General features: G+C 49.7%; 1 protein-coding gene and 1 long non-coding RNA gene across 2 annotated transcripts in view; one reads left to right on the top strand and one right to left on the bottom strand.

Moving 5' to 3' along the window:
• The window catches only part of TBC1D10A (TBC1 domain family member 10A), a 30,586-nt gene extending 18,404 nt beyond the window's left edge, over positions 1-12,182 (bottom strand). Inside the window, exon 1 of the mRNA XM_002915570.3 lies at positions 11,839-12,182. Within this exon, the coding sequence (XP_002915616.2) occupies positions 11,839-12,158 (320 nt within the window). The 5' untranslated portion in view covers positions 12,159-12,182. The remainder of the gene's footprint in view (positions 1-11,838) is intronic.
• On the top strand, positions 462-2,672 carry LOC117795221. Its single transcript, XR_004619109.1, has 4 exons — positions 462-593; positions 1,113-1,202; positions 1,641-1,726; positions 2,587-2,672. It is a non-coding gene; the product is annotated as an uncharacterized LOC117795221 (long non-coding RNA).
• Positions 12,183-19,538: the final 7,356 nt, after the last annotated feature.

The raw sequence follows: 19,538 nt of genomic DNA, 5'->3' as shown, positions 1-19,538 counted from the left end.
TGGAGGAGGTGGTGCAAACGGCCGACAGTCAGGGCTGGGAGGACTGTGAGATCACCCAGTGAGTCCACCTCCTCCCCAGACAGTCACGGAGGCCTACAGCCCAGAGGGTAAGTGATCTGCCCGAGGCCCTGCTGTGAGTCAGTGTGGAAAAGGAAGATAGTCTGCAACAGCCTGGCGCTCCCTCCTGCGGCCTGGAAGCCACTGACTTAAGGGTAGGGCAATGTCCAGGATCTCTGTCTGGGTGAGAGTCTGGCTTGCTTCACTCTCCCCAATTCCCAGTGCAAGCTAGTTCTGGGCCTGCCTCCCTTTCCCATAAGGAATTCCCTGGCTTTGCTCCTTCCAGCCCTGGGTCAGTGCACAATGGTAAACAGGTTCTCTCCACCCTTCACTGGCCTTGGTGCCCTGGGCCTCCGCCCAGCTCTCCACTCTGTTCAGCTCCACCCCTCTTGATGTCAGGCGGAAGAAATGGTTCCTTTAGGCATCAGCCTTGCTGGCTCTAAAAAGTAAGGAATCCCCATTCCCCCACCCAGCTAGAGAGAGGCACAGACCACAGAGAAACCCCCAGGGCAGCTCTCCCTGAGGACTGCAGAAAGGTATGGAGACTCTTCTCAATAGAAGACTTCCCTTCCCCAAGCCCCCACCCTTAGCAGGCAGAGTAGTGCTTGAAACTTCCCATAGGCAACCAGGTCCTCAGATCACAATTTAACTGTGGGTTCCCAGGGGCCATCTTGACTCATGTACAGCCCCCTCACCCATCCTTACCAAACTGCTAGATCTTATTGACAGATCTTACCAAATTAGTTTTGACTCACTGTTTGACTCACTGATTCCTTCAAGGCTCCCTACTGCCTTCCTTGTCCAATAGAAACCTAAGGCCTTGGCTCTCAGGCCCTCCTATTTTCTTTAAACATCCCTTTTCTTTCCCCAGCCCTATCTCTAGGTGGCCTTCTCCCTAACCACCCTCCGTCACCCCTATCCCCATGGCAATTCAGTCCCACTCATCTTCCAAGGCCTCATTCAGAACTCCCTCTCCTGTGTGCAAAGCCTTTCCTAACTACTCCAGGGACAGAACACAATCAGCCCCTCATTATATTCTATACACTTTTCTCCAGAGCCTGTGTTCCAGGCCTGAATCTACAAAGAGATGAATAAAATGCAGTCCATGCCCTTGAAGAGGTCAATCTGGCAGAGGAGACAGATGGGTGAGTAGATAACTGGTACACACGGAAGTGCTATCACAGAAGCATATAGAAGGTGTTAGGAAACTACAAGAAGCCCCCACAGTGCTGGTAGTGGTTGGGGGGTTGTTCAGGTAAAGCTTTAAAGGGGAGCCGATTTTTGAGATGGTCTTTGAAGGGTTATAGGAAGTGACCAGGGTGAGAAAGGGGAAAAGGCACAGCAGGCAGAAGACCCAGTATGAGCAAGCACAAGTTAACAGAAAAGGGCACGGCTTCTTTGAGGAATGTGAGCAGTCTAGTGGAGCAGGTACAGCTTCTCCACTGACTATCCGCTCTGCTGAGGCAGCATTCCATGAGAAGGTGCACTCCTGGAGGGCTCTGCCCGTCTCATTTCCACAGTGTGTCCTGGGCCTAGAACAGAGCTTGGTACCTAACTTATGTCCAATAAATGTGTGTTGACAGAATCATTAGCTTCGTGATCTCAGGAACCCTGTGTTTCAGTTTTCTCGACAGTGAGATGGGAGTACTATCCTCTACCTTGAGATCAGGTGGGTAAAATACAGAAAGTGCTTGATAAAGAACATTCCCTCTCTGGCCTGATACCAGCTCTGGATCTTTCTTGAAGCCCAACACAAGGCTGAGCACAGATGTGCTTGATGACAGCCTTTTACAACATTATAATTCTAATATTCAATTAATGTAACTGAATGTCTGTTAGAGCACTTACCAGGCACTTGCTATGCAACAGACATGGTGCTCAGCACTTAACTTACATTATTTCATTTAATCCTCACAACAAGCCCATGAAATAGGTCCTCTAATTATCACCCCCACACACACACCACCTTCCACAGATGAAAAGCAGGTTTTCAGCAAGCCAGTAACTATCTAAGGCTCAGGGTGAGCAGAAGACAGTCCTGTGTGGTGAGTCCAGGCCCTGCTCTTCTCCTACTCTGTCACTCAACTCCGGCACAGAGTCCTGACCACTAGGCTGGGTATATGCAAGCCTTGATCCCAAGGAATTTTGTGGACTCAGAGCCATAAACTATGTGATACATGGCAAGTCACTTTACCTCTCTGAGATTTGGTATCTTCCTCTGTAAAAATGGGGGATTATGATGGTCCAGCCTGGTCCACCATGCAGGCTTCTCTGTACAATGGCATTACCATGTGACTATGCTGGGAGGAGGGAAGGGTCACTCAGAGGCAGGACAGGAAGCCCGGGACGAAAGTCCACAAGGTGCTCAGAAGGAAGGTGGTGGTAATTTCGATGCAAATTCTGATTTCTTCCCCAAGTGACTGCCACTACCAAGGAGTGCTGAGACCCCAGGCAGCACTAGGTTGCATGCTTCAAGTTGAATCTTTCAGCAGACCCACCTCTAGTCTCACTTCTGCTTTATCTTTACAGACCGAAGAGAAGGAAGATCAGGCCCTCCAAGTCAGGGTCACCTGAGGACTCTGTTCCAAATGACTCAAAGAGGAACTGATAGGGGGGATTCCCAGCCTACTCTGGGAGGCCAGAAAGCTCAAGACCACAAGCTGAGTGGGACTGACTCCTGCCTTACCCCTAAGGCCCAAGGGTAATGGGCAGAGAACATGAAGGAATCTGGATCCTCACCATTATGCCAAACGCCTGAAGTGAACCTAAGAGGGTAATTCACACTCAAATTGTAAGAGCCACCCTGTACCTTTTTACTTTGATGCACACACTGTGCTGGGTGTTTTTACCAACATCACCTCTCTTAATCCTCATAACACCCCCTCTCTCCCAGTGCTACCACCTGGCCCATTTACCTCAGAGAGGTCACGTGACTAGAAAGTGATAGAGCCAGGACTTGAAGTCAGGTCTGCTGTTGTCTTGAACTCAGGCTCTCCCAAGCCCAAATTTAGGTTCTCCCTTTTTGTGAAACCAAGACAGAAAGGGAAGGGAAAGAAGCACAGCATCCTCCAGAACTGGCCAGCTGGGAAGGATAGCTCCTGGACACACAGAGCCCAGCACCCAGAGTGCACTCAGGAGGAACAAGATCTCCCTTGGGCTCCCTCACTAGCCAGATGCTCCTGCCTTTTCTTAGGGTACATGTGAGGGGCTATGTGTGGAGATTTGGGACAGGAAGTGTACCATTCATCACAACACCTCAAAACAACTTGAGAAGCCTACTAGGAGAAGTACAAAAACTTATGTGTCTGAGCTGGACTGAGGTCCTAAAGCTGGGACAGGGAGGGGCCAGAGAAGCCACACAGTGGCCACCAGCTTTGGTAAGATAGAAAATTGGAAAGGAGGAGTCGCAGGTTCCAGGCCCAATTCATCACTTGCCTAGCTTTGGTTTCCTTGGCTGTAAACAGGGAAAATAAAACTTACCCTACAGATTTCCCATTGCTTCTGTAAGGACTACTGCAAGGCAATGGGAATGAAAGCACTGTGCAGACTAAAGAGCTAGACAAATCAAAGCATCCTTTGATTTGATTACACTCCCAAAGACATGAGGGCCACTGGTCCTACACACAAAGAGAGGTCCTCCCACAAGAGGAACAGAGCATGCTGGAAGAATTGGCCCCTGTGGGCTGTGCCATGACGACCCCTTGCACTTGCGTGGTACCTCATAAAAAACTTCTCAAAGCACTTCTCATATACTCCAAGCTCAGTCTCAGAATGTTAGAAGCAGAAGAGCTCTTCAACATCATCCCATTAAAACTGCCTTGGTTTATCTGTGAGGGAAACTGAGGCTTAGAAAGATTAAGCAACTTTTTCAAGGTCACACACCTAGTTAGGGATCCACTGAGGCTGCTCGGGACTCAGGTCTCCTGGCCCCTGTTCATCAGTCTTTGTTTATACTATGCTCCTAATCCAGTTATCTCATTTGATCCTCACAATTCTTTTGTACACAGGCCACACCTTTAATTACCTATTGATTGTCTGACCTCCCTGCTAGGCTGTAAGTCCTGGGAGCACAGGACCAGGTCTGCATTCCCCCTTCCTCCTCCCCCAGCCAAGCACACAGCTGCACACATAGTAAGTGCTGGGTGAGAAACAGGGAGCATTAGCCTCATGGTCAGAGAGGGGACATACCTAAGTTACACACCATAAGGATCAGTGGTGGAGCCAACACAAGCACCTTGACTCCTGTGCCTCATTCAGAGCCCTTTCCCACTACTAGCCTAAATCCAAATTTCCAGCCAGAATTTTTCATCTCTGAGAAATGGCTGGCGATGCCCCCAAGTGCTAAGGAGTTCACCTTCTCATAGGTATAGGACTTACTTCCACTTGCCCTAGCTGAGGACCCAGTTCCAGGAACAGAATAAAGACTCTGGGTGAGGTCAAACTGGCCCTGGATGCCATCTGCCTCCCCTTGATCAGTTTATTTATCCCCAAAGCCACACCTACCCTCTCCAGCTGCATGCCACCTTAAGGCTGGTTTTCCAGGCCCTCAGGCGTACTCTCCTCTCCTTGCAGAGGAGTCTGGCTCTCCTTGTAGCCTTTTTTGCCATCCAATATGTTTACGGGGCAGAGGGCACAAAGCTCAGTACTACTCACCCCACCCCCTCCCAACCAGGCCAGCTAACCCGCTCTCCTACTGGAGAGAGACAAAGAACCCCTTGATGTGTTCTGGGCATGCCAGCCATGCCAGGCACCTTGGGGAGCCTGAGGCTGTGACAAAGCAGAGTCAGCAGCATCCCAATGTCCTCTTCAGAGGAAGGCCACAGCTGGCTTTCCCTCCCTGTGGTCAAAGGGTCCCAGTATGGGTTCTGTGAAAAGCCAGGGCCACTTCGTCTTGTCCCAAGCCTTCCCAACTCCCCATCAGTTCACAAAGCGAGTCAAGTATCAAGCCTTACTGATTTGCTGGCTTCTTCATCCTCATAGCTCCAAACCTCTTTCCAGGCCTCTCCATAGCCCTTTTGGGCTGTCCTGAACTCCCTCAATTGGTCTCACTGCCTGCAGTCCAGCTTCTCTCTACACCAGCACCAGACTGACCTTGATGAACACAGGAGGCCCCAGGCTGACATTCAAGGCTAGGCATGGTCTGCCCAACCTATTTTCCTAGCCTCCCCTTGCTTCACATCCTCCTCCTGCCTTCTGCTCTTGGCACCTCTGCTCTTGGCACACCACATTTCTCAAACAACTGGCTTTTGGGGGTTCTTTGCACAGAAGTCCACTCCCACCCAATGAAATGCCCTTCGTTGCTCCTTCTGAGGCCTGGATCAAATGTCACTTCTTCCTGGGCTCCTATAGATGGAGCTGGCTGCCTCTTCCTGTATATTTCAAAGCAACCACACACCTCAATTATAACCTTTAATGCTCAACACTGTAATGATTTGTTTGTGGTTCTATTTTCCAACAAGTCTGTGAACCTCTTGAGGTCAAAAAGACACAAATGCCTTGTTCAGTTCTGTATCCCTTGTCCCAATCACAACGGCTGGCAGAGTGGTGCTCAATAAATGTTTGATAAATAAACTCACTATGAAGATGGAGAAGCTGGCAAAAGTAAGCCTTGGCTTTCTCTCCTAGTCTCCTGAGTCCGCTGCCTACTTTTCTACCTGATGAGCGGTGAAGAACTAAGCTATGACAGTCTCTGAGGAGCTGCAGAGGGCATGTAGAGAGCGGGTGGGATGAAGAAGGGAAAGAGAAAGGTGAGATAAATAAAGCCAAAGTTGGCAGCTGCTCTGAAATCCTGGATAGGAGGCTTCTAAGCAGGTGAAGCATCAGGAGTGTTGGTTTGCCAGTGGGGGCAGACAGAACAGTTCCCTCCCTGCCAGGGAGGGTCATTGGGCCCAGGAGAGCAAAGCAGCTAAAGGAGGCCTCCTCCCCCTCACATGTACTGCCTGCAGGATAAAGTGATCAGCTAGGGCATTGAGAATGGGTGGATGATGGCTGGGTTCTGCTCTGGTAGACAATGGATCCTGGCCTGGTGGCTCAATTGGCTTGGAGTCAGGAAGAGAATGGGCAGTGAGTGACATGTAGGGTAGCAGTGGTCTGAGAATCAGAAGATCTGGGATTCCTCCTTAATTTGGCTCCATTGTTAACTAACTACAAGGCTTTTCCAAGCTTTGGATTCCTCACCTGTACAGGGAAGATAATCCTTGCCTTAGCTACAAAGAAACAAAGGCACAGAATGGATATCAAAGTCAAATGACCATCAGGCAGTATTCTGGGGTTAACAGCAATGCAGCATGGACTCTGACCTATGGGAGGGCTAGACCAGGTCTCAGCCAGCCATGCTTCCAGGGCCTCCCCAAGGATCTTTCTCACTGGGTCCTTCTCTGACTTGGCTGGCTATGGACTTTTTCTGTCCTGAGACCTACCTTGCTCTCGACACCAGGATGGGGAGGTAGCCAAGTTTCTCCTAACTCCGGCCCTGGGTGTGAGGGCCTCAAGGACTAGTGAGCACCTGTCATCTGCCTGCTGCCACCTGAGCAAGGCTTAGTCACTGAATTTAGCATTGAGGAACAGGTTCTAGTCCTAGTTCTGCCATTTACCAACTGGAAAACCTTGGGGACTTTCTTCTCAGATTTTTGGTGTGCTCATCTATAGAATGGGGATAACTACCCCTCTCAGGGGAAAGTGAGGGTGCAACATTGGTTGCGGTTCACTCCTGCTCACAGGGGAATGAACCTCACTGACACTCCTCATCATACCTAGAGATGAAAGTAGAAAATGAAAAGACAGGACCACTAGCCACTCCAATCTTAAAAAGGAGCAAGAACAGGGGTGCCTGGCTAGCTCAGTCAGAAGAGCATGCAACTCTTGATCTTGGGGTAATGGGTTCCAGTCCCACATTGGGTATAGAGATTACAAAACAAAACAAAAAAAAACTTAAAAACAAAAGAAGCAAGAACAATCATTGAGCACCTACAGTGTGCCAGACTCTTCAAACATCAGCTCCTGTAAACCTCACAAAAACCCCTGCAAAATCACCATTTTGCAGTGAGATACCACAACCATTTCACAGTGAGAAACAGAGGCTTAGTAAAGTGAAGCAAAATGTCCAAAGTCACAGAGACAACCAGACTCCAGAGTTTGTGTGAAGAGGGAACACAGAGCATCTTCTTTTCCCCCACCTCAGTATAAACAGATTGGGTGGCTGGACCAGAGCCAGGCCTCACTGGTCCTCTGGAGGTCCTGTTTCAGACCCAGATGCTGGGAGGACAAAACATCAAGTAGGCCCCACTGCCTTATCCCTTTTCCACAGCTTAGGATTTCCTAGCAGGCGGACACACAGGCACCTTCCCAGGGCAGCAGCTGGTACACTGGCCTCCTGCTTCACCAAGTCAAATCTTGTCTGAGGCCCGAGAACACCCACAAGGCCACCAAACTGGATTTTCCTTTGAAGCTGGAGAAAGAGAAAATGGACGGCCTGTGGTCTAGAGTCACAGACCAGAGCTCCACATGTGCCGCTGCCTCCTTCCAGATGTACCACCCAGGGACCACTCCATTGCCAGTTCCATGCTCTCCTAGGAACCATAATAGCTCAAGAAAAGAGGATGCTCTGAGCTTACAAGCTGGAGGTGGTGGTGGGAAGGCAGGGAGACAGGCTCTGGCCTGCCAGGAGGGCCCTGGCCTTGCCCCAACAAAAACTGGCACAGACCAAAATATAGGGATGCCCAATTAAGCCAGTTCCACGATTTCCAAAGCCACAGGCCTGCCATAGTTGGCTAGGAATAGTGGAGGGCCCAGGGGACAGGACAACTGAATCAGCAGAAGACAATACTACTGTTCCAGATGTTTCTCTCTGGACCCAGCTCAGATCCCTTTCTCCCCTAGCAGGAAGCTAACACCCACGGGATCCCAGAAACCATAGCTCCTCACCTCATCTGGCCTGCAGCACTGAGCAGACTAAAACTGGGTGGGAAGCTCCAGCCTTTGGAGGCCAGTCTGGGTAATCACATGGGAAAAGAGGGAAGTCAGGAACTCACTTCTCTCAGGCCATCTCCCATGGGCCAGGAGACCTGGTATCCTTCTTTCCCTTCCTGACAACCTCTTCTATGCTACAGAAGGAACCTCCCCATATAGATCTGTTCTTCCTACCCCAAAGTGCAGGCATGGTAACATCATTCTTCCCACCCTTCCCTGCTGAGTACACTTCTTTTTCCTCTTCTGGTCCTTAGTGGCCTTCGACAACCAGCTCAGCCCCCAGCCAAGTCAAAAGAACTAATGCTGCCAGCACCTCTGTCTGTGTCCATGCCAGCTGCAGGACCCTTTGCTGGCTGGTTGCTTTCTTGTCTCTCCTCATTTACTGGCTACTGCTCATGAACAGGCAGGGACTATCACAGGCTCACTGTAGAACAGGCTCAAAAGACAGACAAGGTGAAGAAGTGGAAAGGGCCAAGGGCTGGGAACCAGGAGTTCTGGTTCAGTTTCTGGCTCTGATCCTAACAGACAGAAGAGGTGAGGCTAACCACTTCTCTCAGGCCTCAGTGTACCTATCTGTATGATAGCAGCCATCTCTAGGGTCACTTTCAGGTTTCTCACTTGAAATGTCTGTCAGTAAATATCATTCAGTAGATAAATACTAAATGAGCATTTACTTCTCTGCAGGCCTGAATAAAAAAAGTTGAGTAAGTCTGGTCCCAGCCCTCAAGCTGATCAGTCTAATAAACCAGTGATAACAGCGTATTCTTACCCTTGCTGGTCCATCCTTGTTAGCCTCCTACACTACTGAGCTAAGTCAGGGAAGATGAGGGCAGGCAGGTTCCTGCTAAGAACCTTCTGTTCTACCTATCCAGCACCTGATTTTCTGCTGGGGCCATAGTCCATATTAATGAATGGTGAAGGCAGTGAAAACTGTCCTGACCCAGGAGTCAGAAACCCTGGGTTCAAGTCCTGGTTCCTCCAACTAATATGCTGTGTAATCTTAAGCAAGTGATTCTCCCCTCTGAGCCTCAGTTTCCTCATCTGTAAAAGTAAGGGCTAAACTGGGTCAATCTCTTAAGATCCCTTCCAGTTTCAACAGTCTACGATTTTATGATCTACTCATGCCAGGCACCTAACAGTCACCCGAGCAGGGTAGCCTCTCATCTGTTTTCTTTCCTACCCCCTAAGCCCCTGCCAACTGCCAAAACTGACCATCTTGAGACAACCTTTGGTCCAGAGTGGCTGAAATGGACCTTTAATCTGGAGCCAGAGTCCCTGCCCTCTCCACTGCAGCCATCAGTGCTAATGTTTCACTTCTCTGGGATAGCACATGGACTCCTAGCTCCTAAGCACGAGATTAGCTGTTGGGCAGTCACCCTGAAACTTCCCATAACTTCCCCTCTTCTGGCCTTGGGCAGGGACTTACTTTTGGCTTCTTTGGAACCACAATATAAACTAAGCAGGGAACAGCCAAGCTTTCAGACACCAGAGATTTTAGGTTGATCAACAGGGTCAAAAAAGTGAGGCAGGGAGAGAGGAGGAGGGAACCTGGGATCCCACCTCAGCCCCAGTTCTATAAATACCAGTGATGTAGAGGGCATCTGCAAAGCCTGGGTTTGTGGCTGGAGTGTGGGGAAGACAGATGTCTGGCTGCCTGGTGGGGGAATACAGCCAAAGGGAGGTGCTCCCACTGGGGCGTCGCTCTGTTCATAAATACCAGAGGTACGCCCTCATTCTTCTCATCAATTCTCAGACCCTTAGAAGGAAAAGACAGGAAACTAACATTTTCTAGGCCACTACCTGGGTCGGGCACTGTGCTAGGCACCTTCATATACCTGAGCTCATTTAATCCCCACAGTATTCTTGGGAGTACATGTTAGTGTTGCCCTTTATGGTGAGCAAACAGGCTCAGAGATTCAGGATCTTGCCCAAGGTCACACAGCCAGCCAAGTGTGATTTTTTCCCTAAGTCTGGCCTTTTCCCACTATATCACACTGCACTGTACCCTGATATCTGGTTAACTGCCTCTAAGAATGTAGTAGGAATTCTTATCTCCTAGAATTCACCAGCAAATCTGAGCTCTTCCAAGAACCCACAAATGCAACTGAGAATTCCTTTCCCACTTCTCAAGACCCCATTCCTCTCAAGGCCCTGATCCCTAATGACTGCTCCTCAATTCAAAAAACATACCCTAAGTCTCCTTTGGTTTCTCGCAAGCTAATCCCAGGGGAGCTGTGACAAAGCATCAAATCAAGGTGAGGCATCAGAATAAGGGGTGCTCTCTAACGTCCTGTACTGGACAAGATTTAGCTGCTGTGAGCAAGTGGGGAGAGGCTGGAGGAGACAGATCCAGTGGGTAGGAGAGAACTCTCCTGTAGGGGAGGGAGCTACATTTCTCCAAAGGAGAAGCAGGCCTGGTAAATATGAGGCTTTAGGACTGGGTAAAATCTCGGAAGTGACCTTTATGGGGCTGCTTGTGTGGGGTGGGGTTCTTAACAGTTGGTCAAGTCACCTTCATAAGTCAGAAGAGAGGCTGGCGGAGCCTTGGACAGTCAGAGAAGGGGAGAAAGGACTATCTGGAGTAGGGTCCTGGCTGAGTCCTGTGGGCCCCAACAGGTAATTGTGTGAGGCTCTCTGTTGAAGGGGAGGCACACCACGAGGGAGGCTTGTCAGTTCTCTGCAGAACACTAGTCTCATGTGACAGGACAGCTGGGATGGCAGTGGGGTCTGGAGTCTATCCTTCCTAAGGGGACTGCCAGCCCACATATATGATCTCTGTGAGAACCAGGCTCAGAGGGTTCTGTGGGGCAGTGTGGCTGCCCAATAACCCAGATTGGAGAGAAGATGCTGCCTCACTGCCTCACATTTCTCTGCCTGTTGGCTGGGTCCTGGATGCTCTAGGGGTGGGGTATCAGGGTGTGTTACCAGCAGGGACCCTGCTGTCTCCATGACTGCCCCCTTGAGTCTGTGTGGTGGGAGGAGGTGGGTGTTTCCACAGCATACACAGAGACAGCCAACGGTCTGTCCTGGAGGTGAGGCACTGTCAGTCACCCTGTGGGTACTGGGAAGGGGGAGTGTCTGCCCACCTGTTGTCAGTGACAGAGAAATCTGCCTCTGAAGGGGGAGGAGAGCACTCTGTGACCCTTCCGTGAAGGGTGAAGGGAAGGGACTATCTACCCCAGGGTGGGACTGTCTGGGAGGAAGCTGATCAATGTCAGTCCAGTCCACCCAGAAGTCTGCGTGTCTCGAGGTAAGGGTCAGTCTGTCCAGGAGTGGAATGAGGGCAGGTCAGTCTGTCCCTTTGAAGTCTGTCTGCCTAAGGTATCTCCCTGGTGTGGGGGTAGCAGGGTGGAGGAAGGGCGTCTGTGGGTCTTGGGGGATGGGGGTAGAAAGGATATCTGTCGGGGGGAGGGGCAGCGATCTGTGAGCCTCCCAGGGGTGGCACAATCAGGCCCAAGGCCGTGGTGGCAGCAGTGGGGTTGGGCCAGGTGTCTGTCGTTCTGTCCCGCAGTTGGGAGGAGGGCACTGTGGGCGCTTCCTGGGGGCGGGTCAATGTGGCTGGAGGGCGGGGGCAAGGGGGAGGTAGGGTTGGCCTGTCTGTCCTTAGGTCGGAAGCGGGCTCGTGAGTGAGGGGCGGGTCAGTCCGCCTGGGGAGGAGGTGGGGGTAAGGCAGGGAGGGGAGGGGTCGCTGGTCACTGGTTCGGAGGGGAACATGTCCGTCCGTCCAGAGCGCGGCTCTATCCGCGCCGAGGCCCCCCGCGCGGATTCCGCGCCCAGCCCCGGCCCCAGGTCCCGAGCCCCGGCGCTACTCACGCGCCCTCGGCGCCCTGCGAGCCCACGATGAAGCCAAACTTGTCGATGCGGCGTTCGGCGAAGCCGTTGGCCTCCGAGTCCGAGCCAAGAGAGCTGAGCTCGTCGGTGGCTGCGGCGTCGGGGCCTGGGGCCAGGCTCTCCCGGGTCCCCGACAGACTCCCTTCGGCCGCGGGCCCACCCGGCCCGTTCTCTCCGCGGCTCTTCGCCATTCCGGCCGCGCCCGCCGCCTCAGCCCCAGCGGCCACCTCAGCCACCTCAGCCGCCTCAGCCTCCGGGCCGCCGCCGACGCCGCCGACGCCCCGCCCACGCGCCGCGCCCATTGGCCACCGCAAGGCCAGGGGCGGGGCCCTAGGCTCTCCCGGGAGCTTCCCCCCACGCCCAATGGGCGCCGCCGACCCCAGGGCCCGCCCCCCTCCCCTAGAAGGGCGCCAACCGACTCGACGTGAGGGGGCGGGGCAGCCGTCACTGGGAGCCCTCCCCCCCGGGCTGTCAATCAAGAGAGCTCACCTGAAAAAGCTCCCAGGGCCTTTCCGGGTTGCCCCCGCCCGCCGGTCACCTGCAGCGCCGCTCAGTCAGAGGCCGAGAGAGTGCGCTGGGGATTCCTCATCTGTCTCCTGAACCCCTGGCGCCTCTGGAGACCCAAGAGATATGGGTAGGGATAGTTTCACCCACTCATTTATGAGAAGCTCTGAGGAGACCCAGGATAGATTCGGGATTTGGGGACTGGCCCAGGCTGAGTTAGAAGTTCCGCCTCTTGTAGGGCTTTAAATTAGCTCTTGGGGGGCGCCTGGGTAGCGCAGTCGTTAAGGGTCTGCCTTTGGCTCAGGGCGTGATCCCGGAGTTCCGGGATCGAGTCCCACATCAGGCTCCTGCGCTGGGAGCCTGCTTCTTCCTCTTCCACTCCCCTGCTGTGTACCCTCTCTCGCTGGCTGTCTCTCTGTCACATAAATAAAATCTTTAAAAAAAAAAAAATAGCTCTTGGGAGACCAGTTTAATAAGAATAATGACCAACGTTTATTGAGCTACTCATTGTCCCAAGTTCTACCTACTTTCTCTTGTAATCTTTTCCCCAACAGCTTGAAACATAATTAACCTACCATAAAAATCACCCGTTTAAGTTGTATAATTCAATGGTTTTCAGCATATTTGTGGAATTGTGCAACTATCACCACAACCTAATTTTAGAACATTTTCATCACCCCTAAAACAAATTCCTATCCCTTAGCAGTCACTCCCCACCCTTGGCAACCACAAATCTGCTTTCTATTTCTATAGATTTGCCCTTTCTGGACATTTCATATAAATGGAATCATACCACATGTGGCCTTTGTGTCTGGCTTCTTTTACTCAGCATGTTTTCAAAGTTCATCCATGTTGTAGTATGTATCAGTACTTCATTCCTTTCTGTGCCTGAATAATATTCTACCAAATGTGAATTCCACATTTTACTTATCCATTTGTCAGTGATAGTCATTTGGGTTGTTTCCATTTTGGGGAAACAACATTCAGGTATAAGCTTTTGTATGGACATATATTTTGGTTTCTCTTGGGTAAATACCTAGGAGTGGGAATTGCTAGGTTATATGGTAACTGTTTAACCTTCTGAGGAACTGGCAAACTGTTTTCCAAATTGGTCACATCTCTTATCATCTTTGTGCAATGAGGCAGATACAATTTTGTCCCATTTTTACAGTCAAACTGAAGTGTAGGGAAGTGAAATCAGCTGCCTAAGGTCCTAGCCATAGCTGTCACAGAGGCAGGATTTGAATTTAGCTCTTACCAATAACAGCTTATATCATGAGACAGGGACCAATTGTATCTAAATAGACTTAGCTCCCAAAAGCCTACTTCTCACCCCAGGGATTGTCAACTCTTGGAGCCATGTTAGCTCCACACTTATGCCCAGTACTTTATAGTTTATAAGCTGCAACCACGTTTTCATCTGATACTCCCCGTAGACCTGAAGGAGACAGACCCAGAAACAGGAAAAGACTGGAAGAGCCAGGCCTGAGCTGCAGGGCCTGGGACAGGCTGCTAAGGGGCCCAAGTCATGGCCCCAAGATTTGGGGGGGGTCCTAAGACTTGAGTGATTTCACCAGCCGTTTCCTTGATGCCACATGGCCCAAACATTCTTGAAGATTTCACTGTGCAGTCTTCACATTCCATAGGCTTCTGGTTTTCCATAAACAGGGCAACAGCAGACATGGGAGTGGGCACAGGCTATTTTAGTCTTAAACTCTCGGTCTAGGACATTCCTCCTCTTCAATGGCTCTAGATAGTGGTGGGTTTTTAGTTCCAGCTCGTAAGAGGGGCAGAGTGGGCCTTGAATGGAGATGTGGGCCTAACCCAGGGAAGGGAAAGAGGAGTCAGACACAAGGGGAGCAGGTGTGAGGCCTCAAGGCTGGCAAAGTATTCACAACCCTTTGACTTCGTAATTCTGGTCCTAGGGTTAGATCCCAAACACGTTCAGTTCTGTAAGAGCACATGTACAGTGATGTTTATCTCAGAGGTATTCGGGGTGGGGGTGAGGCACAGGTAAGAAGCACCTGGGTGTCCATCTCTGGGAGAGTAAATGTTTCTTAAGTTAAGGCCTTGAGGGGCGCCTGAGTGGCTCAGTCGTTAAGCGTCTGCCTTCGGCTCAGGGCGTGATCCCGGAGTTCTGGGATCGAGCCCGTCAGGCTCTTCCGCTGGGAGCCTGCTTCTTTCTCCCCCACTCCCCCTGCTTGTGTTCCCTCTCTCACTGGCTGTCTCTCTCTCTCTGTTAAATAAATAAATAAAATCTTAAAAAAAAAAAAAAAGTTAAGGCCTTGAGGCCCCAGCTTTTAATTTTCTTACACAAGACCAACCAGGATTCAAATCTCTGCTGTCACTATATACCTTAAACAAATCACTTCTCTCTCAGCCCATTTACTCATCTGCAAAATGGAAATACTGGAACATATACCTCCTTAGGGAAGTTGTTCTGAGACTGTAGTGTGACAATATGTGCTAAGCATCTGACACATGGAAGTACTTAGTAGATGGAAGCCAGGAGTAATGGTGCTTGTAGTTTGCAAAGCACTTTGCAAATCCATTACTGTCTTGGATATTTCCCACGACAGTGGAAACATGGAAAAATGGAACATGGCCCGGGAGACTTCACTTCGTAGCTGTGCCCCTCAATAACTGGGTGTTCCTGTGCAAAATTGCTTAACTTCTCAGAACCTTAGCTTCCTCTTCTGAAAAATCAGAATGTCAATAATTACTTGGTAAGGAGGTGCCTGATTGGCTCAGTCAGTAGACCATGTAACTCTTGATCTTGGGGTTGAGTTCAAGCCCCATGCTGGGCGTAGAGCTTACTCAAAAAAAAAAAGGAAAAAAGAAAAGAAAAAAATTACTTGAAGTACAGTGAGCTGACTCTGAAGCTTCCAGCACATAGTAAACACTCAACGTTGTATTTTTTTTACTTCAAATTTCAGAGCTCTTTATCTGGTAGTGAACAAGGGATGAAGACCTCGATCAACAGTTTACATTGCAGTAGAGAAGAACATGTGTGTGAAAAGGATAATAAAGCAGGGTGAGGTATAGAAAATGCTGGGGGCAAGGGTGCCGGTGGGGGGTGGGGAGTAGGTGGAAATAAGGAAGCTTCTCTGCAGGGATCTGGGAGAAAGAGAAGCAGGCTCAGAGAATAGGGTGGTTAGACTGCAGTCAGCGAGCAGGAGTGAATGAGTGAACAAATGAATGGTCCAAAGGAACGCCCCGCAGAGTTACGTGGCTCCCTGGAATAGTGAGAGGCCTTTGGCAATGCTGTGAAACATCCAGGTAGACCGGCTGCTGTAGGTGTCGAGGAGGAGACGCTTAGCCAGGACTACAGCAATGTACGGACAACCTGGAGACTCATCCTACTGGGGTAATTCCTGAAAGTTTAGCTCCAGGTGCTCAAACAGGCCCCAGGGAAGTCCCCTCTCCTGGATCCTGGAATATACAACTGCATGTGCTCAGAAAATCTGTCAGAACTGGCCGTTGAGTATGCCCAGATGTCAGAGCCTTTATTTATAATAAGAGGAGAGCGGAGGTTCAGAAGGTAGACAGCTGGTGCCCAGCAGCTAACGAAGAGTAGGCAAACTATATTTTCTTTATCCCTACATCAAGGATAACAGTAAGACTCTTTTGGTCTAAGTGGCAGGGAACAGAACTCGAATGGGCTGAACCCAAAACTGCATTTAGTGGCTTCTATAGCTTAAAAAAATTCATAGGCAAATGAGCTTCAGATGTCTAATCCAAAGGTTGACTAGGAATAGCAGCCTTATTTTCCTCTTTTCTCTTCTCTTTGTCCTCCTTCCTGTGGTTGCTTCATCTCAAGCTACAGCCCCTCACAGCAACTCCAGGCTCACTCCTTCCTCCACACAACCATACAAGACTCTTCTGGTAGCTTCTGCTCAATAGTGAGGAGGCAGCATTCCTTCATGTGTCATCTCTTTATACTAGGACACATGCCTATCCCTCATCTGATCGCCACAGCTCAGGGATAGGGAACACTGACTGGCTTAACTGAACTCAGTTTAAGGCAACAGTAGTACCTTCTCTGTGATGATACGATAAGGAATAGAAGTTTATCTTGTCTTGCTTCAGATTATATGACTCAGGGCTATCTAGAATAATTCGCTTACTTTTTTTGTTTTTTTAAAGATTTTATTTATTTATCTGAGACAGAGAGAGCACGAGGGGTGGGGAGGGGCAAACAGAGAGGGAGAAGCAGACTTCCTGCTGAGCAGATAGCCTAATGTGGGGCTCGATCCCAGAACCCTGGGATCATAACTAGAGCTGAAGGCAGATGCTTAACTGAGCCACCCAGGCGCCCCTATTCACTTATTTTTTATCAAAATATAGCAATATAGAATAGATAAGAGCAAATTCCCAAATTAAAGTTAATGATCTCAACTTAAAAATGGTACATTTTACTTTTACTTAAAAAAAGTAAACTTCTAAAAATCTTACATACTAGTATGTGTACCCTGAAATGTATTAAGCCATACTGTATTTTGCCTTTTTGATTTTTGAATTTCGAATTACAGGTATAAATATTACATGTAAGAATTGCTACAACCAAGTACACCATGTATTTCCACTAAGTATATATCCTAACATAACCTAGTATAGCCTTTGTATATATTCTCTAATACAAATTTTAACTTTTAACTTTTAAATTTTAACTTTAACAAGTGAAACAGTACCAGGGTGGCACAGTTGGTTAAGAGTCTCTCGATTTAGGCCCATGTGATGATCTCGAGTTGTGAGATTGAGCTGTGAGTCGGGCTCAAGACGGAGTCTGCTTAAGATTCTCTCTCCTGGGGGCACCTGGGTGGTTCAGTTGGTTAGGAGTCTGCCTTTGGCTCAGGTCATGATCCCAGAGTCCTGGGATGGAGCTCCATGTCGGGCTCCCTGCTCAGCAGGAAGTCTGCTTCTCCCTCTCCCCTGGCTTGTGCTCTCTCTCGCTAATAAATAAATAAAATCTTGAAAAAAAAAATTTTTTCTCCCCCTCTGCCCCTTCCCCCGACTCTCTAAATTAAGTAAATAAAATCTTTAAAAAATAAATAAAAAGTGAATGGGCCTAATCATAGACAGTCTCATCTGGGCTACATGACAAGAACTTAAGTCAAGCAGCTGGTGGAATTGAAAGTGAAATTCCTTAATGTCTACAACTCCCAAAGTCCTCTGTGTAAGTCTAAAAAGACAGCCTCTCTGAGAGCAAACCATGCCCATTTTCCCAGCAGTCCCACAACAGGAATATTTCTCCCCATTTCACAGTCTGGTCTGTTGAGGCAGAGAACAGTGTGGTCACCAGCAATGAAGAGCTGCTTTGGGCTTCCAGAGCCCTCACTGGCTAAATGATCCTGGGTATCTACCTAATCTAAAAACTGGGCCAGACCATCCTCAGAGGATCGCAGTGATATTCAGAAAAGCTGTGTAAGCAAGACACTGCCTTCATGTCACAGGCCCTGAACCAGAAGTGCCGAGGGCTGGGCCCGAATGCTGGGCCCATGGCCACTGACAGTCACAAGGCCACACTGGTCAATGGGCCTTCTTCGACGGGAATGAGCCAGGACAGATGTTCATTCAAGAGCTTCGGGAAACTGGGTTCGGGCCTCAGAGAGTGGCTCAAAGGATCCATTCACTCATATTCCACCCAGCAGCATTCCTGGCCTCCAGTCACAGCCTCCGTCATCGAGGGCCCACAGGATCTGCCATCTGTGCCGGAGAGTGCCCAACACCACACCCTGTTCCCCATTCCCAGAAACAATCCCAGAAGAGAGGAGAGCTTGGAGCACAGGACACCCCCAGGCCTCCTGACCCCCCTTCCCAGGTGGTGTTCAGTGCAATTTTTGGTGTTGACTATGGAGAAGCAACCAGCAGTGCCTTCGTTTTAGACACCCAAAACATGGACCCCACTTCAGCCCTGGGGGAACTTCCAGCAACCAGGTGGGAGGCAGATGTCAAACAGGGTGAGGAATAACATCCCTCGACCAAGTTCAAAATGTGAGGGATCAGTAGTTTGTAATGGAGCCATACAAGTGGTACTGCAGAAAGGCCACCTGAGCCCTAGGTCTGGAGTCAGAAGCTTTGAGCTTGAGTGTACAGGACTGAGGGGGTTGGGGGTGGGAAGCTGGTGGTACAAAGCAGAGTAGGATAGTGCCTAAAATACTGGTTCTATGACCTTGGAAATGGCCTTACCCTCTGAGCCCTGGAGATAACCTCATGGGGCAGCTAGGAGGACCCAATGGAGGGACTGCAAAGAAAAGGCACTAGGTACTCTCAGGGGATAAACACAACGTGAGATCTTCAGAACAGAATGAAATTTAGGTTTCAAACCAGGAAATAGTTTTCAACAGGCTCTCACCTTCCTCCCTCTAAACACCCACAGCAGCGCCTAGCTCCTTGTGATAGCACAATTCCAAAAATAACAGCCTGCGTCTGGCTCTTACTAGGGAGCAAGGCCTGTGACAAGCGTTTTGCACACATTCTCTTTTCAGCTTCTCACTGTGTGACTGTGGGCATGTGACCCACCGTCTCTGTGCTCAGTTGACTCAAGTATAAAGCAGGAATACTCAATATTACATAAGTTAAAGTTGATGGAGTACTTTAAACAATAAGGAGTAAACTGGTTAAATTTTATATAATTCTTAGATTAATTCATGGCTGTGGCACAATTAAGTAGCTTTTAAATAAATAAAATTTAAAAAAATTTCATGTCCCTGTGCTCACTCAGGGTAAGCCACCTGACTAAGGTCACAGAACCAATCAGGTCATGGATGATACCAGGCCTGCAGGAAACGGCCACCCTTGAGTCTCATCTCCATGGGTCTCTCTGCTGCCCACTGGCCCAAGAACTGCATCACACTTCTCCTTGTTCTTCTGCGGTCCTGGCATGCTGAAAGCATTTTGTAGCAGTCTATTAAATACACAGGATATGCCTTTGGAGGATCCAAATAGTTTAAGAGCTATGAAAATAAATCTAAGACAAATTTGTGAAAGACTTGGTGGTGGTAAGAATTTAGTTAAAAGCTTAACATTCCAGGGTGCCTGGGTGGCTCAGTCGGTTAAGTGTCTGCCTTTGGCTCAGGTCATGATCTCAGGGTCCTGGGTTCGAGACCTGCACTGGACTGCCTGCTCAGCAGGGAGTCTGCTTCTCCCTCTCCATCTGCCCCACCCCTGCCCCCCAC

Source organism: Ailuropoda melanoleuca, chromosome 12, assembly GCF_002007445.2.
Source record: "Ailuropoda melanoleuca isolate Jingjing chromosome 12, ASM200744v2, whole genome shotgun sequence".
NCBI lineage: Eukaryota > Metazoa > Chordata > Mammalia > Carnivora > Ursidae > Ailuropoda > Ailuropoda melanoleuca.
The sequence above is the reverse complement of the archived record's forward strand: the minus strand, read 5'-3'. Positions and strand labels throughout refer to the sequence as shown.